The sequence below is a fragment of the Parasteatoda tepidariorum genome, chromosome 9 (genome assembly GCF_043381705.1).
Source record: "Parasteatoda tepidariorum isolate YZ-2023 chromosome 9, CAS_Ptep_4.0, whole genome shotgun sequence".
Lineage (NCBI taxonomy): Eukaryota > Metazoa > Arthropoda > Arachnida > Araneae > Theridiidae > Parasteatoda > Parasteatoda tepidariorum.
This window is the reverse complement of record NC_092212.1, coordinates 6,896,144-6,923,751: the sequence shown is the minus strand read 5'-3', so window position 1 is coordinate 6,923,751 and position 27,608 is coordinate 6,896,144. Positions and strand designations below refer to the sequence as shown.

Sequence of the window (27,608 nt, the reverse complement as noted above, 5' to 3'; positions counted from 1 at the left end):
TAAAATTCCTTTCGTGTTTTGTTATATATTTCCTTTACTTATTATGTTCTATTTTTTTTCTTGATTTGTTTTATTTCATATAAAGTTTTCAATTAATGTGTTCTATTTTCGTTTCATAAATTTTTTTTAGTGCTCCTCACACTATTGTATTAGTATATTTTGCTTTGGCTATATTAATACAATATTAGAAAGCACTTTTTTTGTGTATATAACCGTGTGAGCTGATGAAGAGGTTATATTTTTTTTTCTTCTTTTTTTTAAGATACGTAAGAAAATATTTTACATTTTTTTAAAAATAATTTTATGTTTATAATTTTTCCTTTTTTCTTTTATTTAATCTTTATATGTTTTCTCAATATTAAAACATGTTGGTTCAAAAGCATTGGCTTACGTTTTATCTATTATTTGAAACAGAAAGTTCTCTTGTTAAAAGATATTTTGTGTTGTTCTGACAGAAAAAAAAATAATGTTAGAATTAATTAAAAATCTTACTTTTTGCAGAACCTTCTATCGTAATGAGCCAAAAATCAGAAAAGTAGGAAAATTTGGAATTCTCTTTGGAGAAAAAAATTCACTAATATTTCACGAGAATTTACTATCACAACTCATGAAAAAAGTTTCTAACAACAACAATCTTCAGTTCTCCAATCACCAACTCAGAATATTTGAATAATTCTAAAGTAATACTTTCTGACCTATGCAAAATAATAATACTTTATTGATGTCAGCGATAGTGATTATAATGGTTAAAAAAGGTCAAGTAATCACTGGAAAAATTTATTGTTCACAGTAGTAGTACAGTATAGGGGGTAGTAGTACAGTATAGGGAAATGAAAATAAATTGATGTTAAATAATGTGTTGTTAAAAACAATTATAAAGTTATAGCATAATTTAATTATAAACTAATGGACAATCATTTCGAATTTCCAATTTAACAGTCACATCCTTTGCCTGATATGTAAAGTAACTCCAAGGGTCGAACTCCAAGGGCACCTGAAAATATAAAATATCAAAATTACAATGCATAAAATCGTTACACGTATTTAAAATTAAATTTTCATAAACACATTAAAAATTTGAAAAAAATTATTTTCCTTATTAACTTTTATTATTTCTTAAATTTTTTTTTTTATATATATTCAAAATTTTTTTTCTTTCTCTTTTTTGTTTACTTTCTTGTTTTGTTTGTGTTTTTATCGTATATACTGGGTTCTATGTACCTGCAGCTTATGTGCAGTTAATAAAACTTAATAAATCTTAAATTCTAATACTTAATAATTCTTACATTAATAACAATTCTACACTCTTAATAATTCTTAAATTCTAATAATCTTAAATTGTTCAAATACGAAGAATAATACATAGATGGAAAAATTAAAAACAATTTTTAAAAGAGAATAAAATTATGAAAAAATAATTAAAATTTTTAGAACATTGTATGTTAATTAAAAATATTGTGTTCATAAATTTTACGAAAGGTTAATGAAAACGCTATGATTGCGAAACGCTAACGAAAAACAATTAGCGTATGAAATGTAACCATTGATGATAATTGCAGTTTATTACTCTTGTGTTTTATTTTTAAGGTTAAGTGCCATTGCTCGGTATAAATTTTTCCGGAATACAAAAAGCAGATATGTTTTTTTTAAAGATTAAGTGCTTAAAAAACGAAAACCTAAAGAAAATAATAGAAAAAAAAGAATCATGAAACCTCTTAGAACATAGTATTTTCACTACAAATGAACAACTGGGCAGGCTCCTGCTTCCAAATTAAACAAAAAACGAACATCGTCATATTGCTATTTGCGCGGAAAATTACCATTTCGAACGCGTTTTGGAGATCTCTAGCAAAATAAGTTGAAAATATTACATTAACGAAACTTAATTCATAATCACCTTTCTTAAAGGTTAATGAGATAAATTCTGATAGATTATTCCATTTAACAGACATACTTGTTTATTATTAAGAACCTTGGTTAGTACGAATAATCTATATTATATTAAACGCCAATACGTATGTATCAATAAAACCGATGATATTTCTTTTCTCGCCTTGGCAACAGTTTTCATTTTTAATTGATAGGCTTCGGCGCGCAAGAGCACGCACTGAGCATCATATGGCTAATCTATATTATATAAAACGCTAATACGTTTTAATTGATAGGCTTCGGCGCGCAAGAGCACGTAGTGAGCATCATATGTCTAGTCGGGTGAATTCTCACCGAATTATCAAAAAAATTCTCACAAAATTATCTTCATCGAAGCCGATGCTTTACATCCGGCGTTCAGTACTATTACATATTGTTTTACAACACATGGTTTTAGCCCTCTGGTGGGAAAGACTTTAAAACAAAACTTACAACAGTTACTTTTCTCAACAACTGAAATTCAGAAAAGTGTGATTAAGAAAAATATGCGAACTGTTTGCAATTTCAAATTAATATTGAAATGCACAAATTTAGAATTTTCTACAGTGAAAAGTTTTCGGAACTTCAGTGTTCACAAAAGTATACAAAAGCTAGACGTTAAGAACGTATCCAATGAGCGAGCATCGGATTGCGAAGCTATCCGAAATGAACTGCCAAAGCAGTTCCGGGGGTTGGCGAGCACCAGCGAGCAGGGGGCGAAGCCTCCTAGTATATATTAAATTGTTGGGACGTATGGACGAACCTGTGAATAAAATAAAAAAATATGAGAATTAGGTTTGATCTTACTTTGGTTTGGGAGCATGTCTTAATGTTGAAGCAGCTAAGAACATAGACGAGACACACTTTGGAAGTAAGTCGGGCAAATGTCATACCGATACAATTTCTGGGTCCTAATCCAAAAGGAAAATAGACGTTGGGATCCCGTTTTGCTATTTCTTCAGCTGAAAATCTAAAATCACAATAACAATAGAAAGGCGTGGTAAAATAACACGTTGTTGATGAAAACCAGATTTAGAAAATATCTGTCTAAATTATACAATTTCTTAGAAGATAGCTTATTCTACAGGGTTTTTTAGGAAAGCGTTTACTTTTTTTCTCTTAATGAAAATAAAAAAAGCGATGTTCTTAGAGCGAATGTTGTTTCTAATGCCATTTGAGAATACCAGCTAGCCTGCTTTGTGGAACCAAGCGAATGTAAGGCAGATGTTTTTCGCGATGGTGCCATCTATGAACAAGAATATGACTTCAGTTACACACGCATGCATGTCACAGCCCGTTTTAAGAGGCCGACCCGTTCATACACTCTTTCTTTCACCAACAGATCATAATTTTGATCTGAAACAGAAAACGATCAATCTCCAATTGGGTACCCCCAGAGGTTGTAGTCGTAGGCCATTAAGGAAAGGGTTGCGATTGTTCTTGTTTTCTAGCGTCTCCAACTATTGCCAAGAATACGACTTCAGCCCCACACACCAACCCGTTCATACATCCATTCATTCATCCACAGATCGTAATTTTGACCTGAACCTGAGAACGATTAATCTCCAATTCAGTATCCCCATAGGTGTAATTTGTTATAGGAAACTGAAGAACTTCGTGACCCCATAGATTTAACGTGTCTCGGTCATCATTCACTACAACGGGAGTCTACAGCCGGCTGGATTCGAATTCCCGCTGTCACAAACGCGAGTCCAGAGCCGTGCCAATCACGGTCCTCACTCCTAGAGGTATTGGTTTGTTATGGGAATTTGGCGGACTTTGTGACACGATAAATTTAACGTGCACCAGTCACCATTTACTTCAAGGGTATTCTTTGGCTCACGGGGATTGAACTCACAACCCCTTGGACATGAGCCCGATGTCCTACCAACCAGGTTATCCTGTCACTCTTAGAGCGAATAAATACTTTTTGAATCATATAATGTGTATTCTGGTCTTTTGTCCTCTCTCTGGCAGTAGCATGATTCTACGCAGATAAAAGTTATGTCTTTTGGCTGGTAAAAAAATGATCCAGGTGATTTTTGACTTCCATATAGGAAGCGAAACTTTTACCGTCGAAAACATTTTATGAACATTATCGAAACATTTTATGAATATTATCGTATCTGTTTCTCACCTATAGTGATGATGCTCTCTCAAAATGGGAAAATTTTGTCTTACGCTTCAGAATCAAATTACAGAAGTCAACGGACGTTGCAAATTTCTTTCTGTAAGAGCATGAAGAACTCATGTAACGAGATTAAACGTTCAGGATCTTGAACGGTCGAGTTCGATAAAATTAATCTCTCGGTAATCTCAGTAGTTGTTATTCATCCATTTGTATAAATTAATGTCGTAATTTTGGTTTATGGCTTGTTAGAAATACATACATTTGCAGACTTGTGTGCTCAATTTAGGCTGATAAACCCTTGTCAATAGAAGGACATATAGCTCACTACAGAGAAGAACAGCACGAAAATACATCCAGGGTAACAGTAGGATTCAAACCAGCTACCTCAACGCTTTGCACAGCGCTTTGCGAGCTATACCGCTCGGCCACGGAGGCCCCGTCTAAATTTTGTCTTCAGCTTAAACTGTTGTGGTGTATCGTCATCAAAATGCTAGCAAATCCAAGTCCCGCAGTGGACTGATCGTTAAGACACGGTTCCCAGCAGATCACCGAAGTCAAGCATCACTGGCTGCGGTCAGTGAGCGGGTGGGTGACCACTTGGATCAGCCTGCGTAGGGGCCGAGGGTGTGCGGTATTGGTCCTCGTTAAACTATTCTACCGTAAAGTGCTCGACTTCGCGCGCAGGTCGTCGGGCTACCGAAGCGGGGGAGCTATCCCCTCCGCAGAGGATCAAAATTGTGATGGAATGTCTTCGGATCATCCTCAGGGATGTTTCCCAGACCGTCGCCAATAGCCCATTGTGCAGCTCTAGTGCGACGTAAATGAACAACAACTACAAATTCAAATTTTACAAACCTGTTTCGACATCGGTGTACTGCTAATACATTTCTACAAGCACATCGGATAATTTTTTTTTCTTGCTTAAACAGTAGTTCTTTTTGATAGTAAGAAAAGTATAACATGAAGAAACTTCAGTATATTAGTTTCCATATTTGAAATGATTCCAACCCATAAACTACAGTGTAGAATCAATCGAGCTTTTCCTAAACGTAAGTGTTTTGTTCTGTCAACTTTCAAAATATCGAACTATTATTCGGCTAAGTGAGAAGTTGGCTGCGAAAAATATAATTATGTCCTCAGTTTAAAAAGAAAAAAAAAAGAAAAAAAAAAGGAAATTACTTTCCGACAACCCAATTTCATAATATCAGGCACTGTTCGGAGCAGCTGAGTCAAAAATGCATTAAAAATATACTTAATTGCCTCATTTATCACAATTTGTATTCTAACGGATGTTCTCTATACATTGCGATAAGGAAGCGAACATCTTTAATAATTTTTAAGTTTCTGATCATATTTTCAAATACTCATATTTAATGTTCTAGAGATATAACCTTAAACTGGCAAATTAATTTGCTCAGACAATATTTGTTGTTGTTGTTGTTCATTTATGTCGCACTAGAGCTGCATAATGGGCTATTGGCGACGGTCTGGGAAACATCCCTGAGGATGATCCAAAGACATGCCATCACAATTTTGATCCTCTGCAGAGGGGATGGCACCCTCGCTTCGGTAGCCCGACGACCTGCGCGCGAAGTCGAGCACTTTCCGGTAGAACAGCTTAACGAGGACCCGTACCGCACACCCTCGGTCCCTACGCAGACTGATCCAAGTGGTCACCCACCCGCACACTGACCGTAGGCAGTGATGCTTAACCTCGGTGATCTACTGGGAACCGTGTCTTAACGATCAGTCCACTGCGGGACAGACAATATTTGAAGTTGAGAAATCAGGCAAAAAACCCGTTCTTTCTTTGATTTTTTTATTTTATTTCTTATGGCTAGGCAAATTTAAAAAAAAATAGTCAAACACAAACTAATAAAAATACAATAATAATAACCAGAGTTGACGGAAGTCTTTGCCTTAAAAGTTCTCTGGCCTGTCAAGGGATGGTTGACTGTGTAAATCTAAACTCAGGAGCTAAGGTTAAAATTCGTCGCAAGACTTCCAATTTACTACTTCCGTTTAGTTTAAGTTTTTAAAAACGCACCTTCCAATATTATTATACTTGTATTTTTTTTACAATGTAACGCCTTCTTTCAATCTAACGTTTAACGAAACAAACAACAAATTAATTTGGAAGACTCCGCAAGCTTGCTATGCTGCCACCCAAAAAATAACCGATGGTGCTATTTCACAGAAATATAGACAAATAAAGGCTGACACTCAAAACATGTATAACCTTACAATTTATTTATGTTGTGATATTAATTTCGTTAAGTTTGTCTCAGGCCTGTTAGAATTTATAAATTACAGAAAACTCTTATGAATTGTAAAATTACGTGTAAATTAAAGCACAAATCACAATAATAAGATTTCCTAGAATATTGTCACATTAAAGTGGTTTAACCCCTTGGGGACAAGCGATAAAGCATTCGTACAAAATCAGAATCAAGTTGTATTAAAATAAAAAACGGTAACTTAAATGTGGTCTTTGCTTAATTTGACAGACTTACTTTGCTTTTACTTTAATTATTGTTAGTTTAATCATATATATAATCTATGTTAATTCAAAGTATAACTATATAGTTTTATTTTGAACAAAGTAATGGTGAATTAAATAAATTAAACAATTATAACTCCGCCCACAAATAAACTGCTAAAGAAATACTTTGATTACCAGTTTTATCTTTTTATCCTGGTTGATACGGTTTTATGCTGTCACGTATTTGTGACAGTCGGTGCGAAAGGGTTAATACAGATGACAAGATGAGGTTTAAATGATGCATTTAATAAAGTGAATAAAGTGCAAATGACGAGAACAAGTCTGCACACAGAACTGCCTGTTTACAATGAGGGGATTGCTTATATACTAACAAAGAACGTTCTAGAGACTTCCTAGAAATAACTAAAGAGGAAATGATGTAAATTGAATGTACCAGAAGCTTCTGGAATGTTCATAGAATTAAATAAGAAAAATCGGGAATTAGTGTCCGCTTCCCGTATCGAACCTTGGACCTTCTGCTTTGTAGATTCGAATTATATCTCTGAGCTACTGAGACTTAGACTGCTCGGCAATATTAAGCCTGTTCACACACCACCTCATAAGCATAGCATAAGCGGAGGGATACACCGGAAGTTTTCTAAATTTCTTCCGGTTTTAAGAAGCATTTTATTGTTTACATTCAATCAACCATCCTTAGAGCGCCGTTTCAGAATTGCCTTTAAGAACTGCACAGTCAATGTGCAGTTCTTAATGTACACATTGTCTATATTTACAGAACTATAGAGGGACAACAAGGACTTGAGGCGATTTCAATTCGGTGTAGGTGTTCAGCCAGACACTAATGTCCAGTTAGTGGACGGAACAGTGGAATGCTGTGGATGTCTTCGAATCATCCTAGTGGGGAGTGAGTAGTGTGTCTACCACTACAATCCTCAGAGATTTTTCCCAGACCGTCGACAATATCTCATTGTGCGGCTCGAGAGCGACGTAAATTAAGTATCTACATATTTGATCAAAAATTCCAGGTAGTCTGATTTCATTTTCACAGCAGAAATCAGAATTATATTTTACACCTTCACTTGACGACAAAGAGAAAATAATGTTAAGTAAAATACAGCAGAAATTTAGAAAAATAACAAAATAATACAAATATATTGAAAAAAGGAAGACCGAATTTATACACCCCAAATATTCCAAATAATATTGAATAAACAAGCATTTAATTAACAAACATTGAATTAACAACAGCGTATAACATTTAAAAATTGTTCAACTCAAATTCACAAAAAAAATATGATCCAAACTACGCAACAAACCATTAACCTGAAATACTAACTAATTAATATTAAAAAAAGCTAATACCAAATTAATACTAAATAAAAAAATTTTCATCATATGGAAGACTTATACGAAATGTGAATAATTCCAGCTTATAATAGCGATCGCTGTAGAAATCAAAATGTACCGTGCGCCCCGGGGGTATTAAGTATATTTTTCGACTTATACTAAATAAAATAATAAAAAATAATAAATATTTGCTAACATTTATTTTTTTGGCAGAAATTACCTTTGGATAAACGAATTTTATAATTGTGAGGAAAAAGTTTTGAAATTCTCTTAAAAAGTTCTGGAGATATGGCGAAATGCGCAAAAACTAAAATTAACACGAAGGGGTTCAAACTTTGGACCGTTCTCCTGACCAAACTATGGGGACCCTATTTACCGGATTGCTGTACTTTCTATATTTGGGGGACAAAAATCTGAACCAGTTGAAAAAAGGGTATGTTTATTCAGATAAAGTACGTTTTTGTGTCTGATTTCATATTTTTTTAAAATACGAATTAATTGGTACAGACGTTATTTTAATATCGCCTGTACCAGTTAATTAGCATATTTGAAATCACCCCTGTTAAACCCCAAGGAATAAGTCTTAGAACATGAAGATCCGATCATTATATCGAAAGTTATTTAGACTGGTTCGTCTTTTTTTTTTCTTTCGATCCACTGTACCTTTGATCGTTTAGTAGCGTATTTTAACTATACGAAATAAAGGTTTAGAGAAAGAATTTTACATAGGTTACCTGTCTGGATCAAATTTCTCAGGATTTGGGTAATACTTTGGATCCCTATGGATACCCAGAATAGGCAATTGAAAGATGGTATTTTTCTGGAGAGTGATACCAGTTTCACCCAGCTTATAATCCTTATCAGATCTTCGGGTAGCTCTAAAAAATAAAAATAGAACAATTTATTTGCTGCTGTTGTTGCTTATCTTCAGCGATCAGCAAAGATGTAATCATGTCCATAAAAAATTTAACTCAAGGACCAACAGAGAACGGTCTTCAAGAGCTCAAAAAGAATGTCCTAAGCAGTCATAAATGTGCTCAGTTGAGAACTAAAGTGAAATCTCCAGGCAAACCCACCTCTATGTAGCGACCACTTTCGAGAGGCGCAGAAATTTTTCCACAGATTTTGCATTGAAGAAAACCATTAAAAGAGTGTGTCGAAACCTGTCCCAGCGACCGAGCAAAACTCTGCATCAAAAGCAGAAAAGGTCTATTAAGGAAACACGATATAATATCGAAACAATAAATACTAAAAATTTAAAAAAAATAAGTAATGAAAATATTTGTGTGAGATTCTATTTAGAGAGCTCTTTCTGATGATCTCTGAAAGAGATTACACAGCCCCATGTAGCATTTAGGGTACACTAAAGATGATGATTTATTTTTAGAGTTGAAAGTTTGAGTAAAAAATTAAATTTCATAGAAAAACTAAGCATACAAACCTCTTCTCATTTCTTAAAGCTAACCTCATTTTTATGATATAAAATTAAATGCATACTTAAACAAAATACATAATTGTTCATATATTTAAAATAGATCTATTATTCATAATCGGTAAATTTGTTTTTACTTATAATTAAATCAAAAAGAATCATTTTCGTTAATGCTAAATTATTTCATCGATCCGGTTTTCATGAAGCATGGCATTTCTAAACCAATGAAATGGCACTAACTAAAATTAAAATCGTTTGTGAAAAATCATGTACCTCCTATAACTGCAAGCCTCCACAAGATTTATTGTATGTAGTCCGATCAGACCATTGTGAAGGATATCCACTTTCCGAACGAGTCATTTAATACAAAATCTAGTTAAAATAAGAAAGTGGTAGCAAATATATAAATAAAATTTATTTTATTTCTGAATATTCTTGGTTTGCCTTATTCACTTGTCAACCACTACAGATTCAATTCTCAAAAATATAGGATGAATTTCTCTCAATTATTTTTATAAAAGGTTTTGGGTTCATGTGCACAACTGGTTCACTTTTTAAACAGTCTGCGCGGACTACTTAGAAAAGACCGTGTGGAGGCTTCTTGGTGTAGGAGGTGATGGTTGACCCCTTAGAACAGTGATGGGGAAACTACGGCCCGTGGGACAAGTCCGGCCCGCGGAAAGGTTTAATCCGGCATTCTCACGACGTGCAAACATTCTCACGACAGCACTCTTAAGAGTGCTGTCGTGAGAATGTTTGCACGCGTTCTTACTTCGAAATGTGACGACCCGCATAAAAACTACCTGCGGCGATATTTAAAACGCAATAGTATTCTGGACAAATCCATTAGACCTAAACAGATGACTCATCTTCGCTCGAAACTTCCAGACACTCTCGCATTTTCGATTAATTGTTCTGTTTTCTGGAAAGAACCGGAAAAATCCAATCCCCGAACAATCCTTGCAGGTACAAGCAGGTATAAATACATGCGAGATGAGATACAATCTTTGCAAGTAGGTATAAATGCAAGCGAGGCCGCCCGAAGTTCAGTTAGTTAGCGACTTAGTCATCTGCAACGACCCGCTGTGACTCGAGTAATTGTTTGTGCAATCCCCGAAACTCCCACTGCCTCAATAGTCCGTGGGCCGAAGACTCAAAAGCAGTTCCAAACTGATTTTCGTTCCTACACTCTGGCAATTTTAATCTTCCAAAATAGAACTCAATCTTGCCTGGGAAATATAAATTCACGAAGTTCTCCAAAATATAATAGTCCATTAATTGACAGTTATCAAAATATTGAAGAACCATTTTAATTTCATGAATACAGAATTTTGCCCATGAATATCCAAAGAGGAGGGTACTGTGACGTCACATGAAAATGAATTGACCAATCACAACCAAAAAGCTTCGCGATTTGCGTCTGCTCTAGTTCTTGTTTCCTTTGCTTCAAACTGCTTTACAATTTTTGTATACACGTTATAAAAGTTTAATAAAATTATAATTTCATTTTAAGAGGACCCGCGCAAGAGCATTAGTTAGCAGTAAGCTTTCGTCAATTGCGTTTCTGTGTGTTGTTCTCCGTAGTAAGTAACTTCTAAAATGGATGTTAAAAAAAGAAAAGTGGATTCAGAATGTCGAGTTTTTAAAGAAGAATGGACGTGGAAATATTTCTTTACTTTATTTAAAGAAAAACCTGTGTGCTTACTTTGCAATACAACTGTTGCAGTTTTAAAAGAATATAACATTCAACGCCATTTCAAGAGCAAACATGAAAACCACTCCTACTCATCGTTAAGTGAAGAGGTGAAAAAAATTAAATCGAAAGATTTAATAAAAAATTAATCAAGTCAACAACAATTATTTCAGAGAGCTAATGATTCTCAAAGATGCGCTACGAAAGCCAGTTATGTGTTGGCTTATAATATTGCTAAATCTAATAAAGCATTTTCAGATGGTGAATTTATAAAACAGTGCATGATAGATGTGTGCGATATTATGTGCCCTGAAAAGAAAAATGATTTTCAGTCACTGTCTCTCTCAAGAAGAAGAATCACCGAGAGAATTGAAAATATTGATAAAAATCTAATTTCACAACTGACTACAAAAACTCAAAAATTTATTTTTTATTCAATTACCATGGATGAAAGTCAGATATCAGCGATACTGCACAGTTACTTATATTTGTAAGAGGAATCAACGCCCACTTTGAAATTACAGAAGAACTTTCAGGGCTTCAGTCAATGAAAGGAACAACGACTGGTGCCGATATATTTTGTGAATTTGAAAATTGCATCGATAAACTTCGTTTACCTATTGATAAGTTATGTAACGTAACTACAGATGGTGCTCCTAATATGGTTGGAATCAATCAAGGATTTGTTGGGAAATTTAATTCTAAGTATCCGGAAAATGATGTTGTTTTTTTGCATTGCCTTATACATCAGGATGCTCTCTGTAAATCGGCTTTAGATATTGACCATATACTTAATATTGTTGTAAAATTAGTAAATATGATTCGTTCCAGAGGTTCAATAGTTTTTGGAGTCCGTACATGCTGAGCATTCCGATATCCTGTATTATTCAAAAGTTCGTTGGTTAAGTGCTGGAAAAGTATTTGAAAGAATTTGGGATTTCAAAGACGATATTGTGAATTTTCTTCTTGATAAAGACATTTATAGTCAATTTGACGTCTTAGAAAACGAAACGTGGCTTTCTGATTTCGCTTTTTTCACAGACCTCCTCGTACACATGAATATACTTAATCTCAAATTGCAAGGGAAAAATCAGTTTCTTCACGATATTTGGCAATACCTGAAAAGTTTCAAATTACAGTTATTATTATTTGCTAATCAGATCTCTAAATCTGATTTTTCTCATTTTCCAAGAATACAATCTCTAAAATTCACTATATCAAACAATAAGATTAAAAAATACGAAATTAATTTGAGAAAACTATCTTCACAATTTGAAAGGAGATTTCAGGACTTTAGAAAAATGGAACCAGAGTTTAGTATTTTTGCGACCCCATTCAATGTTAATTACGAAGAAGTTGATGCAAAATTTCAACTTGGGTTAATAGAACTGAACTGTAATACTCTCCTAAAACAAACTTTTCATACAGTACCATTACTAGAATCTTATAAAAATTTAAGTCCAGATAATTTCCCAAATCTAATTACTCATGCAATGAAGATAATGACAATGTTCGGCTCATCTTATATATGCGAACAAATCTTTTCAACAATGAAGCTTAGGAAAACTTCTTTAAGAAACAGAATTACAGGTGAGCACCTTTCATCAATTTTAAGAATTTCTGCTTCGCAAATGGAACCGGACTATGATGAAATTTTGAAGAAACAGTCTCAATTTCATTTTTCTCATGCACCATCAACCAGTAATGACACCAGAAAATAAAGTGATAATACTTCACATCAAGAACTACACTAAATTCATTTTATATTTTGTGCTTATAATTTTCTTACCTTTTCCTTTTTTATTATTAAAATAATAAGTGCATGTAATAATATATGTAAATGTTTATAGAACACATACATTTTTTAACGATTAAGCATTATTCTATTGCCCACTACGATTGTCTAGTTATTACAAATAAAAGTTTAAAAAAGTTTCTCCACCACTGCCTTAGAACGAACAGTCTCCATTAATGCCATTTTCATACCTGTTAACTTTTCCGGTTTTTCCCGAAGATTTTATTTTCATATTTAAAGTGGTAGTAAATATATACCATTTTTTGTTTTCTAATTTTAATTTTTAAATCATTTGATCACCACTATTCTTACAAAAATTAAGCACATATATTAATATGCGTTACTATCATGGTTGTCAACTTAAGTTTTCTCAAATACAACGTATTTGTTTGCTTAAAATTGAAGTTTTAATTCCATTTTAATGCTACTGGGAAAAGTTATAATGGAAAGGATTAAAAGTTGGCAGGTATGCATTTTACTGTGGAACAGATTGTGATAGCTCCCGAGAGGTTTATATATATTGGTGTAATACTTACACGTTTTAGTTTGTAAAATCTGGGTAAAAAAAATGTCTGGTTGAGTGTATAAACCCATAGCTTAAAAGAAGATAGAGAAAGGCTAGTTCATTCTTAACTTAAGGCTGAAGTTACGATTCCCCACCTCATGACGTCACGCCACACACAGATCTCGAAATCACAACTAAAGGATATGAAAACTTTGCTGTTTATACTTTAAGTAAGAAATGAGTTGAATGTTCGAAACTTTTCTGATAATAGTTGCCAAACTTTACTCCGCTAGTAAATTATTTCTGTTCAAAAATATAGTATTCATACATTTTCTTGGTATGGTTAATGGTATTAAAAAATAATATTTTTAAAGTGGAAAAATATCGCAATGGTTTTCGTCATCGTTTCAATATAGTTTTCTAATTTAATTTTTTAACTCTTTTTTGTTAAATCGGACACTTTTATAGTCACGTATTGTGCAATAATAATAGTTTGTTAATTTGGATGACCAATTTTAATATATTTTTTGACGTTTGACAGCAATTTTTTTTAATTCATTATCAGTAGGAAACAACAATGCTAATTTTTTACGCTTTATTTAACAAAAAACTGGGTGCCTGGGCCGCGTAGCGGCCCCTAACCCATACATCATGGAATAATTTACAGGTTGAATTACAAACATTTTGATTTATGCAGCATTAAAGTAGCAAAATAAAATAAAAGATCAGACATATTTGCTTGAAAAATTAAACATGAATTGTTACTTAATATGAATCATGATTTATGAAATAATCAAAAAAATTATCCATGAATATAATAAAGCACAGTTGGTGTTGAATCATTGTATGGGATTAAGTTTAATGCAATCATACGTTGTGAATTTTAAAAATGAATGAAAAAATTTTAATATAAACAAGTACAATTTTAATCTTGAATGGAGTTTAAATTTAATGCAGTCATGAGTTGTGAAATAGATGTGAATAAAATCAAGATATATAGAAATACATTTGACATTTTAGCATTAATTGTGTTAGAATTACGTAATTTGTAAGAAAAATATGAAATGAAACAAAATCATGAAGTTTTAGCATAAGTTTTCATTACCTTAGTGGCGCCATCTAGCGTGGCAATAAACAGTATTTAATTTCGTGTTGATAAATTTACCAGTTCAAAGTTCAGTATAATAGAGTTCTATGTACAGATCAGAGAGAGACATTATTCAGAAGAGGACATAATTGATTGCAGTAGTTGAAAAAGTTCTCTGTCTTTTAGTAGTTCTTGTAGTTCTTTTAAAATTGAGACCAGTCTATGAGCTTTGCCTGCTTTTGTAGTGGGAACTGTAGCTGGAGTAACACGATGGCCCCTCCTGGGGGGACGGATGCTGCATCCCGTGTAGTTAGCAGTGTGTGCTTCACCACAGTTACAGCATTTTGGTGGTATGTTGATGTCCTTTTGGCACAAATAGGATCGGTGACCCGCGGCACATTTAACACATCTGGGAGGTGAACAGCAATTTCTTTGAGTGTGACCAAAATTTTGGCAATTGAAACATTGGGTTGGACTGTTTCCTCCACGGAACCTTTCTATTTTCACCGGGACATCGCATATGCTATTAATTGAGTAGATTTGTCGGTTATTTTCAGATTCTATTAGTATTATGAGAAAAAGTGGGAGGAGCCGATAGGCCTCGCCCACTTTTCTCTTGAACTGAATTACTTTCTGTGATTTAATGCCTGTCTTGTCTAATTCAGGGTAGATATGATCTGTAGGGAAATCCTCTGGGAGTCCACGTACCAGAACTTTTATGTGCTTGACTGGTTGAACAGTTTCTGAAGTTGTGGGCGGAACTGTGGCAACTTCTATGGGCGGAGCTTTGTAGGAGTTGACTATTGCATCAGGTTGTGGCAAGGAGGTGGCGGCAGCTATTGGTGAAGAAGTGGAGCTTTCTGCATTCGTGATTTGCGTATCCTCAGTATTTTTGGCTTTGTTTTGCTTTTTCTTCTTCTTTTTTCGCTTTTTTGGAGGGGGTTCTGTATTTGTTTTTGCTGTGCTTTCTGTATCCGTGGTTGTCCTTTCGTTTTTCTGTTCCAAGTTTTGGCCGTCATCATGAGTTTCCATATCTGTATCCTCAGTTGTTTTAATCTGCATTTCAGGAGTGATTTGGCTAGATGAGTTATACAGGAGCTTATTCGCATTTGCCATCAATTCATCCATTTCTTTCCTATGTTTCTCATACCCTTCCATCACTTGTTCGTATATCTTTCGTTCACTAGGACTCATGCTTTCCACGTCAACCATTGGTACTTGTGGTGTCCTATCGACTAGTCGTTTTCCGCCTCGGCCATGATGATGATAGGTAGCCATATTGCTTGATTTGATTTATTAACTCAATAGTGATGAATCATAAATTGATGACTACAACGGCAGAAAAACTTTAAAACTTAACTTGTAACATACACAAACTCTTATAACAAATCAACTTTAGTAGATACTGGCATAATTGCAAGAGAATGAAATACGTACGACTCACTCGAAAGACACGAGTAAAATGGAAGCCAGTTCTGCACGCAAATGGTCTTGTGCACAATGCTAATTACTAAAAAATCTTTGGGCATATAATAATGGAAATATTATTCTTGCTGGTAAATATTTAAAATTAAGGCGTTATAATTAAAGATTAATTTGAATAATGATATTAAGAAATAGGCAATGAAATTGGAACAATTTTTAAGCATTAATAACTTTTATTTTTGAAGTTCGGAATTTAATTTTCTTCAACCTTGTTCATTTCTGTTTAAAGTTCCGAAACGGTATTGATTTCAATGGCGAAATTTTAATAAAAGTTCTTAAACGTCCAAACGTAAAACACAATGTCTTTTTTGTTCACAGCATTATAAATTCTTCTTGCGCATTTTATAATTCATTTGATGTTATCTTTCTATTTCCTGAGGTAAAACATGGAAAATTACGTTTTCTCATTTTGAGTTTTATAATAATTCTAGCTATCTCGCAAGCTGATATTTGACAGTTAAATGTTTGCAATCTGGTAAAAAGGGAATCATCTCAAAGTAAAAAATACATGGAAAACAATGAATGTATTTAAATTAGTTTCGAAAAGAATTGCAATTTATATTTAAAGTTGTTGATGAGTAGTTGATGCTGTGCCGCCATGACGTTACTGACTAAAATCAGATGCTCACGAGTCTCTTCACCTTTTATTTACTCCTTATCCCTGGTATTAGCCTCCTTATTAACAGAAAAACCTATACAGTCAGATAATTGGGGTCGGAAATTATTTTCATGAAATATTAGAACTAAATGCCAAAATGTTACAGCAAATGAAAACTTTTTTTTTTGAGAGATGTATCAGAACTTACCTTACAACTGGAGGATACAGCCTTAAAGTCTCCGATATAACATTATCCAAATATTTCATTTTTTGCAAAGCTTCATACGTTATTTCTCCCTAAAATATGATATATTTAAATTTGTTTTAAAGGATGAACAGAAAGGCATTAGCATATTGAAATTAAGAATAAGAAAATGGGAAATTCCTGTTACAATTTGAATTTATTCCAGATTTTGAAGTATGCACCATACTTATTTCTCGCTTTCCAGTGGGTTGTATTATTTCATTAATTCATCATAATTGAAAATGTCCAACGTAGTGTTTTATTGGAAGATGTTGGTATCGGCTGTTGATTACCTGATAAGATAAAATTGTAGGACAAACAAAATATGCGCTACGTATACATACTTCTAAAAAAATTCAACAGTTTTCGATGTCTAACTCACGGCAATAGCTTCAAAATTGTCGAAGCATCGGGGAAGCGAAAGAGAAAGACAGTAGAATAGTAACCTCACTTACGAGCGTTTCCGTACAATCTCACGTTCTTCCTCCATCATGAGAACTTATAACTAGCAGAGTAACTTTTATTATTATTTATCTTATTTCTTTCAGTATAATGTGATGTTTGAGTTGAAGATATGTATAACCTCTTCAGTAATTCGGTCCACATTTGTGAACCTCCGCTTCTTAGCTTATTAAAACACGCTAATAAGAAAATTTTCAGTTTTATCCACACTGAAACATTCAGCAACATTTTTAACTTTCTGGGGATTAAAATATAGGCGGAACACGAAAGTTATTTGAGTAGAATTCCAAATAAACAGAAGTTAATTTTCAAAAATTGACACTAAATGCACGAGCTAGATAACGTAAATGATTTTAAAAATTATATAAAGGGATACCTGCAAGGGATGTAGTGTGGGTAACTCGATTTTGATTGGTTGTTGAAACCTGGCATTTGTTTACTTTAGCAACTGTCCTTTCCATTTTACTTTGAGTAAGCTAAGCCTGTTTTGTATCAATTCTCTTAAGTGACCAATTCGAAATTCTTTCTTAAAAAAATTCTTTCACTAAGATTCTCACAGAAGGACGAAGCCATGTAGAATATAAACAAACTAATCAAGCATCGAAGTTACAATAAAATGTATAAACAAATAGTAAATCTAAGGTAAGTGAGAGAAATAGACGAATATTGATACGGCTCTGCATTTAATAAACTTCAAACTGGACGTTAAATATCCTCAGTGGTTGACGGATCATGGATTAGAGTCCCCGTCAATGTGAGAAGTTTTCGTGGTTTTCCTTTCCGTATAACGCAAGTGCTAGTTATTTCCTTCAAAAAGTTCTCCCAGAAGGCAAATTTCTCCCAATACTTAATCCAGGAGTTATCTTGTTTTCTGGATTGGGTTCAAAATTAAAAGGCTACTGAGTTGAACATTAGTAGTCATCCAAAAAAATTGGGTCGACTGTTCAACGGCGGTTATAAAATAAAATAAAAATGCTCATTTAACGTCGTAAGTCACATACACTATCTGGCCATTAATGACCGGACAACCCTCATTTCGGATAGATGAGGTGCTAGTATCAAGTCAGTAGGGCGTGGGACCGCCACGCGCCCGAATCACAGCTTTAACCTTTCTAGGAAGGCTATCCACTAGGTGTTGGTACACGGCGGCAGGTATTGCCCGCCATTCCTCCTGGAACATGGCGAAGAGTTGAGTGGTGGTTATGGGGCGTTGTGGTTTGGCCCTCAACCGGCGCTCCAACTCATCCCAGAGATGCTCAATTGGATTGATGTCGGGACTTTGGGATGGCCAGTCAAGCTCTTGCATCCCCATTTCATCAAACCAGTCCGTGATGGCATGTGCTGTATGAATGGAAGCGTTATCGTGTTGTAACACAAACGGGCCATTATCGAACTGTTGCCACAGGGTGGGAAGCACCGAATTGTCTCTATACCCTTCTGCGTTCAGGGTTCGACGCACTAACACCAAGGGTCCAAGGCTAAACCATGAGAAACAGGACCACACCATAATTCGCCGAACTTCACAGTGTCCGGTCATTAATGGCTAGATAGTGTATATGGTTATCGGTAATCTTCTTCTTCTTGAAGTGCAAGTATTCGATTTATTTATTCTGAAAATATATTTTTTTCTTTTGACTCAGAAGCTCTGTGATCTGTATGAATAAACATATATATTTTTTTACATAGTTGAATTCCTGATCCTCAAAATAGGATATGTAGACGAAATTTCGAAAATATAGGATCATACATCGGGGGATAATAAGTTATATATATTTGGTAATAATCCCAAAAAAAAACAGCCAAGCAAAGTCGCCGCCGCAAATGAATATTTTAAGATAGCCTATAGACTAGTTCGAAAGAGGAATACCTAATTTTACACCGTTGCTAAGCAGCCAAGTTCAATCTATTAAAAGAAAATCCAAATAATATGTTTCATTTGCATTTTATTTGATATCATTTCATCGTAACTTAAAAGTTAAAGAACTTATTAATAATTGGTTGGAACTGCATACATAATCAGAGCCATCAAAAATCATCACTGGTGATAAAAAGTACATACTCGCGGAATTCCATTAACTCCTCGCAGAGAATCCTAGGTTCTTGCGAACACCATTTGGGATAGGTTAATTTACATAATATAACTAACAGTGATCCTTTATTTAAAAAAAAAAAAAAAAACAATAACTGTATCGTTTTAAGGACATAGGTTGCTCCCCGTTTTAGGACGAATTTGCAGAATTTTTGCAATCTAAATTTATTTTAAATTTAAAAGTAGCTAAATGTTAAAATTTTTCAATTTTTTGAACTTTAATTTTGATTTATCTTCAAGTAAATTCTTGCTTTTGGCGAAACTTTTAGTGACTACATTTTGTTAAAATTAACGAGAAAATAAATTTTAAAAGTTCTGATTCTTCATTTATTACTTATCGGATTTGTTTTTCAGCTATTATTGAGTTTTGATTTAGATTTTTATGTATTTATGTAATTTTCTTTATATGGGTTTCTTTCCACTTACTTGTCTGAAAGATCATTTTGTTTTCTGTGAATAGTTATTTCATATTTTTGGAACTTACTTCTTGAATAGATATGGGTAGGACTCTTAAATGAATATTTTTTTGAGTAATTTCGAATATATTTTTAATTGTTGGAAAAGATTCATCAGTTTTGATTTATATATGTTTCATAATAAGATAAATGTTAAAGTTTCGATTTTTCAGCTTGAAATAAGTATTGGGCAAAAGTTATATTAATTTAAGAAATAAACAACTGAATAAATATTTGGCAGAAGGGATTAATTAATGTAATAGGACTGAAAGTATTATCGAACAATTTATTAAGAAAAAGAAGAAAAAGAAATGTTAGATTATAATTTCATAAGATGTAAAGTTGATATAATAATAGGCTGGAAGCAATATAATTAATTTATGAAAATATAATAAGGAATATAATGCATAATAGTTTCGTATATTGCCTCATATGGTTTTTATAAATATGTGATATCGTGCAATGATGGCTTGGATAAAGCTTTCGCCTTGCAATGAAGTGAACCGGGTTAGAATCCCAGCAATGGCTAGGCGATACGAATTCTGTATTTAACTTGTTACACCGACCACAGTGCTGACGTGCTCATGATGGATTAGAGTCCATTTGCTTTCAGGCTAATCGTGGAAAGGTTTTGTGGTTTTCTTCTCCATGTAACCCAAATGCGAATTAGTTCCATCAAAATGTCCTCCACAAAAGCAAATATCTCCCGATACTTGATCCAGGAGTTCCCTCGTCTTCTGAATTGGGTTCAAAATTACAGGGCTACGGAAATGAACATTAGTAGTCGTAAGCGCAAAAAATTGGGTCGGCTGTTTAATGACGGTTATAATATGTGGTATCAATATCTTACTTGTTAAATAATAATTAGATTGAAGTTGGATTGAATTAAATATTGATTCTTAGTTTTAATACAAAAATTTTTAATAATTTCCTTTCATTCTCTTTAAAGTTGGCCCAGGACTACTAGCATTTAATTTTTTGGCTTGTTCTAAGTTTTCTTCGATACATTTAACAAATTAATCTCTGGAAAAGTGTTGAGCTCTGAGATTTCTAAATTTGAAATATGTTTTTTTTCTAATGGCAGGCACTGAATTTTGAATCTTTGCCTATGAAGATGCCGGAATTGTTGCTCATTTAGCGTTACCCAGTGGGCACCTGCGAACCAAAGTCACGGAGGCAAGCAACGTTGCCCACGTCACACTGCCACAAACTGGGTGGGCCACATTCACACATCACACACACAACAGAGTACAGCACAAAGAGAGAGAGAAACATCCATGTTGTTTGCATATTGTTATGGGCAGATGTCAGATTTTATAAATTCCATAAATTTAATTGCAATTGAAAACAGATTTTGTGTCTTTTGGTATCTTATTTCTTTGTTGTCTTATTCTTTTATCGAAGTTATGATTTTTTTTAAATATCAAAAGATTTATTGATGTTTTGTCTTGTCCGCGAATCGAAAAGTTCATTTCGTTCACTTTTTTTCATAGTTTTGTTTACAAAAATTACTCACTGATTTACTGCTTAACTATTTGCTGTGTAACGTCATGAAACTTTCTTCACCATTTCGCCAATTATATCACGCACCATTCTGATTTTAAAATAATTAGGCAATAACCCTCTTATTTCAATATGAACCATTAATTTAAATACCCGATACAATCAGACTTGTCACAGCCGGTGTCATGCTAGAAGGCTCCACAGCTTTGCATTGCACGTTCTTCAATGAGATATTAAGAAATAAAGGATCTCTATGTAAGATTTTTCAGAGGTTCAGTTCATTTTTGTGCTGTCGCATAGGGCTAGATCTCCTAGAAAAGAGAAGGCCTCAGCATGAATCAATTTAGTAGTCCGACGTTTCGAGTATAAATTGTGCAGTGGGTGAAAAATAAGAAAGATGTCACTATGTTCAGACTACCAATCTGCGCAGTGGTGGTTAATACGAAGGATGCCACTACGTTTGAACTACTAAAGGATTAATGTTTATAGTAACCCGAGTTGAGGCCTTCTTCTTTCTCAAAGATATTGGCTGGACGGACAGAGAAATGCTTCAATTCAGATAATAAAGTGGCCAGCAGATTTCTTGACCTGAATCTCATAGTTCTTTTCAGGGATTCTCTTGATGGAGCATTTTTTATCACTTACCAGAAACCTCTGAGTGCTAAAAATTGCTTCAATTGAGCTACCTTAGTGATAAAGGAGGATTTACTGTAGGCTATCACCATTTACTGCATGAGAGTTTATTATGAGGCTAGATTGCAGTCAAGTTATGGTTACACCTCACATTAAATCTACAAGTGCCATTTAACTATAACATTTTTTAACTATTTTGATGTGATGTCAAATTAAGCTTGGTATTCAAGCCGTAAAATTTTATAGTTGCGATAGTTTCTTATTTGTTATAGCCTCATGAATATTCATTTTAAATTTTACTTTATTATTTCTTAATTTGTCCTCGAAAATATGTTCTTAGCAACTGTCTTTCAACAGGAGAAATTACAAACCAGATATGGCAACTAAGTTATAAAATCTAGGTAAATACATTGTTGGCATGAAGTTTCTGTAAGAGATTAAACTATAATTTTGAACAACATTAATAAATTTACAAAAATGACATTTACGAGCCCTTACGTTTGTTTCTTGTAAGTGTTCTCTAATTTCCTGATAGACATTTTCTTGTATGTTTTCATTGATAGCCAGTAAGTATATGATGAAAGTTAGTAATGAAGCTGAGTTGGCGTGAGCAGCTAAATAAAAGGAGAAACACTGGGAGACCAATTCGTCAAATGTAAGAGCTGAAATTCAATAAATTCATAAATAAAACGAAACGAGAATCCTTATAAAATACACAATGCCTTTGAAACGTGTTCAAACGCTTAAAATTAATGCTTTCTTTTTTTAACATACAAACTTTTCGCCAATTATCAGTAACTTATTTTTTTATTTTCTAAGTTATCCGAATTACCCATTATATTATTTTTATTTATAAATTTTCAGTAAATATTCAATTTCAACTCATCCCATTTTCTCACACATATATACTATATGGTAGTCACAAACTCAGCTAATTGACAAGATTTGTTAGCTGCAGTGGAGTTCGCGATTGTTTGGGACGATCAAAGAGTGGACAGTAAAATTTACGAATATTTTATTACCGGTCGTCCACTATAGGACATCCGAAGCGAACGAGTAATAATAAATAGAAATAAACATTGCACGAATCTGTCACAGCAATCGATGAACTACTTTTCACATGACGACAACAATATTTCATTAATTGCCATCAACATTTTCCACTGCATTGAGTAATTGTGCTATTCAATTAACCATCAAGTAGACGATATAACAAATTAAAATTTCAATCATTTTGATATTTTTAAATATGCAACATTGTTATTATTATTCAATGAGAGTACGCAACACACAAGTGTAAGTAACAATATTACAAATAATTACAACTTTTTGTTCGCAATTATGAAATTCAAACTATTAACAAAAATTAAAATTATTCGATTGGCAGCAAACATAATTTAGAGATCGAACGTTTATATGTTCCTTTAGATGTCTGAATTATAGTTATACGTACAATATTATCTTTACCTCTTATAACTTTTATTATACAACTGAATGGCCAATTACTGACAGGTGTGTTGTCTTCTTTCAAAATAGCCTTGCTGCAAGGGAGAATATCAATCTTCTTAAATTTCCATTTGTATCTCTGTTGTAGGTGATTTCAGTAACCACGTTTACAGTTTCTCCAAATTGTTTGAACAAATTTAGTTAATAATTTCTCGTACTTAACTGATTTGTGCTTAACTGATTTGAAGAAACGTTTATTTCTGATTTTGCTATAGCAGTTTTCGGACTACTAATGTTCGGGAGTTAGAAAACTATTATATANGCCATGTGGAAGTTATAATGTCAGCGAACGAAAAGCGGACAGTTCGTTATTTACGTTGCAACTGCTACACATTAATTAAGTTCTAACGGTGGAATTTACATTTTATGGAAATATGGTTTTCCTAGTTTTGCGTTCGAAAAATGAAACTGAAAATTATGTTTTAACTCTTTTGAAATGAAAGGGATAAAAGTTTATTTATTTTATATTTTTTATGAGTTCTAACAAAACTATGTGAAATTTTTTTATATAAAACATATTAGCATACTCTTTATTAACTGAACTAATAACAAGTTTTGAAATATATATATATATATAACTATTATATACGGACTGAAACAAAGAAAGTGACAGGAGGTCCGAGCCTTGAAGTTTCTGAAGATCCTCAGTGATTAACACCAAACAACATACGAGCTCTTAATATATGTAGAAAAGTCTTCAATCGATCTCCACCTTTTGTTTCCTCTAGATTCACAGCTTCCATGCGTTTTACCATGTTTACTATTTCAACGTAGTTTCTTTAGCTAGTTTTCGTCCCCTTGATGCTTTTAATCATTCCTCCTATATTGTTCTGTCCATATTTTTAACATCCGGCATTTGAAACTTTACCATCTCAACCGGTCCCACAGTGGACGGATCGTAAAGACTCAGTTCCCAGCAGAACACAGAAGTCAAGCGTCACTGGTAGCAGTCAGTGTGAAGGGGGGGGGACCACTTTGATCAGCCTGTGTAGGAACCAAGGGTGTACGGTATCGGTCCTCGTTCAACTGTTTTACCGTAAATTGCTCGACTTCGCGTGCAGGTCATCGGGATAACAAAGCAGGAGAGCCATTCCCTCTGCAGAGAATCAAAATTGCTATGGTACGTCTTCGGATCATCCTCAGGTATGTTTCCAAGACCATCGCCAATAGCCTATTGAGCAGTTCCAGTGCGACGTTAATAAAATACTTACCTACCATCTCAACCGTTGAAACTTTTTATTTTATTTTGAGAGACGAAACAGGCTAAAATTTCTATTAAACATGTAGTTATGTGACCCCTCACTTCTCACCTCGGTATACAAAAGTGCTAGAAAAATAATTTGGAAACCATTGGTTCGGAAAAAACTGGAAAAGTGATTACTTAAAATATAGTGTTCATATGGAGCTTTAGTACTCGAAAAATACTATAGCACAGTGATGGCCAATCTGCGGCTCGTGAGCCACATGCGGCTCTTTGACGAATTATTTGTGGCTCTCGATAAATGTACCCGAGTTCCCTTTTAATTTTGTGCTAATTTTTTTAATTATTATCGTTCCGTTTGTGTTTCAAAATGTCTTAAATTACTGCCAACAAATATTACTGGCAAACACTGAATTTACAATTGCAGGGAAAAGATAAAATAATATCTGACTTTTCACAGTGTATATTTAGTTTTCAAACTAAATTACAATTTTTTCAAAAGGTCATTAAAAACAAAACATTTTGTCATTTTCCTCGAATTAAAAAATTTTGCTCCAATATTAAACAAGAAAATCTCAACGAGAATATAAAAAAGCTAGAAGGAATATTGACGCAATTCCAAAATGGATTTCAAGACTTGAAATATTTTAAATCGTCTCTTGATTTTTTTTCTGAATCCATTTGAAATTTTCTAAATTGAAGGTGAATTTTCCATTTCCAATATAATTATGACTCAAAAAGCATCTAAAGAATTAGAATTAATAGAGATGCAAGAAGATCAAGCTCTACAATTTAAATAAGTCGACGTCGATTACTGAATTTTAGAAATTTGTACAGAATCGAATTATCCTGAATTAAAAAAGGCTCTTTGTCAAATTTTAAAGAACTATCAGGAGAAGTAAAAAAAATTGTGTTTAATTTTTTATATTTAAATTCAATACACATATTTTATACTTTTAATTATGTTTTTACAAAATATAATTTCTGTAAAAAAAATTTAATACCTTTTTTGCGTACCTTTTAATTCCGGTTTTAATTGCGGCTCACGAAAAATTTCGAAATTAAAAAAATTGACTCGACTATTAAGGAGCTTGACCACCCCTGCTATAGTACAATGTTGAGTCTAACTTATCTTCTTAGGCAACTCAGTTTACATTTCAGCTTTTCATCTTATAATGTTTATTACAAAATTAGAATATGCAAGTTTCAGAAGGTATTCTTACTTTTCTGATGTGCATCAGTGGAACCATTTTGCTGAATATCTTGTCCGTTATTTGCGCTCTTATGATCCCCGTTTTCAACACAATCCTTTTTATTGTTAATGGGTGCTCCCTTATGAGCATTTAAGAGTAGCTGAAGAAAGTCATCTCTAGTCTAACAGGCAAAAAGAGAATTCAATATTATTTATATTAATAAAGGACTTTTAGTATAGACTGCGATACTTTTTATTGCATTTATAAGAAAGCAACACTTTGGTAGCAATCATTCATATGAAATTCTCCTTCAAGTAGAATATTAATTTGAAACGATAGAAAAAATAAGTCCCGGGAAACGAATACACGGGGAAATTTCAAATCCTGTCATAATATTATTATGATATAACTCTTCCCCTCTTTGTTACAACAACTAATCTCACCATAATTTGTTTGCTGTTGTTTAATACTTTGAAAAATAAAACACTTCAGCAACATAAACTGTACAGTTTACTCTTGATTTATCTGATATACTCATATTTTACTCTAATTTAAATTATAATTTCAGTTGCAAGAAAATTTGCCAGCAATGGTTTCTAAGACGGTATTTTAATTATGGTGAAAATTTTATCGAGGCTTAGTCCGGTAAGAACATCACTTTTTAGAAATGAATAACTTCATTAAAATAGTATGAGTAGAATTTGTTTCTTTTAGAATGAATCTTTTTTCTTACAATGAATCTTAGCATTAATCTTTGTTAAAAATATAAAAAGTTGAAAATTTGAAGAAAAAAAAAACATATTTACATAATTGCAGTGCATTCTTTAAAATCATGATTTACACTGGGGAATAAATTTTGTGCTGCATTTATACAAATACTTGATCTTTCCTAGTTCGGGTGTGAAAGTTTCAAATTTAAAATTAGTTTTTCCTCCAAGGCCTCAGATTTTTAATGAAATGCAATTTTTAATCTATACATTTTTTTAAGATGCTTAAAAACATTATATACCATAGGACAGGGGTGGCTAACCTTTATGCACCAACGTGCCATTTTTTCTAAAATATATTTTAATGAAGTCATAGACGTGCCGACAAATAGTTTTGACTTCGTGATTATTGGGTAAATAATAATACTAAATTTAATCAACTCAAAACTCTATATTTCCTACGAAAAAATGTTATTCTCAACTTTTGCAATGTCTCAGTTATACGCGTAATTCAACTTAAAGTAACATCAGTGTGACTTCTGTTGTTGCAGATTAGATGACAAATAACTTAGATTGGGGTTATAAGATGTTAGTTTAAGCAGAACTGTTACATTTTTTTGCTAGTGATTTATTGTTCGCTTGTTTTTTTGTGGTTATTAATTGCTTTTTTGGCTTTAATTGTTCTTTTTCTGTAAATTTTAACTGAATTGTTAATATGCTTCATAGTAAACTTTGTGATCGGTGGCGTGCCCAAAATATTGAGTCGCGTGCCATAAGTGACACGCGTGCCACTGGTTCGCCATCCTTGATATAGGGTAAACCAACAAATGAAGGAGCATTTCATAGATATTTCTTAGAAATAAGATTTTAAACGTTTTAATTTAGATTGATTGGTAAGAGTAGCTTACTACCTAACAATAGGAAGTCCTTTAACAATGCATTTAGTTATCTGGTCTTTGAGTCTTCTCTGGAAAAAGTTTTGAATTTGTTAGTATCTGTTCAACGCCTTGTTTCTTTGACAAAATTATAAGGTCAGTGTTTGTTGTTATCCGTTTAAACTACAATTAATTGCATATAATAATGTTTTTTCTTTTCATTGTGAAAAAAAGAATTCAAAATATGGTCATTGAA

General features: G+C 33.3%; 2 protein-coding genes across 2 annotated transcripts in view; both read right to left on the bottom strand.

The window, feature by feature from the left end:
• Positions 1-763: 763 nt before the first annotated feature.
• Positions 764-26,821, bottom strand: LOC107440532 (cytochrome P450 9e2-like). Its single transcript, XM_043054890.2, has 7 exons — positions 26,801-26,821; positions 25,801-25,951; positions 22,369-22,532; positions 16,693-16,781; positions 8,624-8,767; positions 2,716-2,878; positions 764-994 (listed from the first exon to the last, which is right to left on the bottom strand). The coding sequence occupies exons 1-7, from the start codon at positions 26,819-26,821 to the stop codon at positions 893-895; spliced, it is 834 nt and encodes a 277-aa protein (XP_042910824.2). The 3' UTR covers positions 764-892.
• Positions 25,813-27,608, bottom strand: part of LOC107456759 (cytochrome P450 3A27-like) — a 38,478-nt gene continuing 36,682 nt past the window's right edge. Inside the window, exon 9 of the mRNA XM_071184919.1 lies at positions 25,813-25,951. The gene's annotated coding sequence lies outside the window, so the exon portion shown is untranslated. The remainder of the gene's footprint in view (positions 25,952-27,608) is intronic.

Bases quoted from the DNA above. Each gene is read 5' to 3' on its own strand.
- LOC107440532 (XM_043054890.2), bottom strand. From the start codon at position 26,821: ATGGCACGTTGGTGCATAAAG. The intron at 22,533-25,800 runs GTAAGAATACCT...ATTGAATTTCAG, and splicing joins CACTGATGCACATCAGAAAA to CTCTTACATTTGACGAATTG. The intron at 2,879-8,623 runs GTAACCTATGTA...TTGTGATTTTAG, and splicing joins GAGAAATTTGATCCAGACAG to ATTTTCAGCTGAAGAAATAG.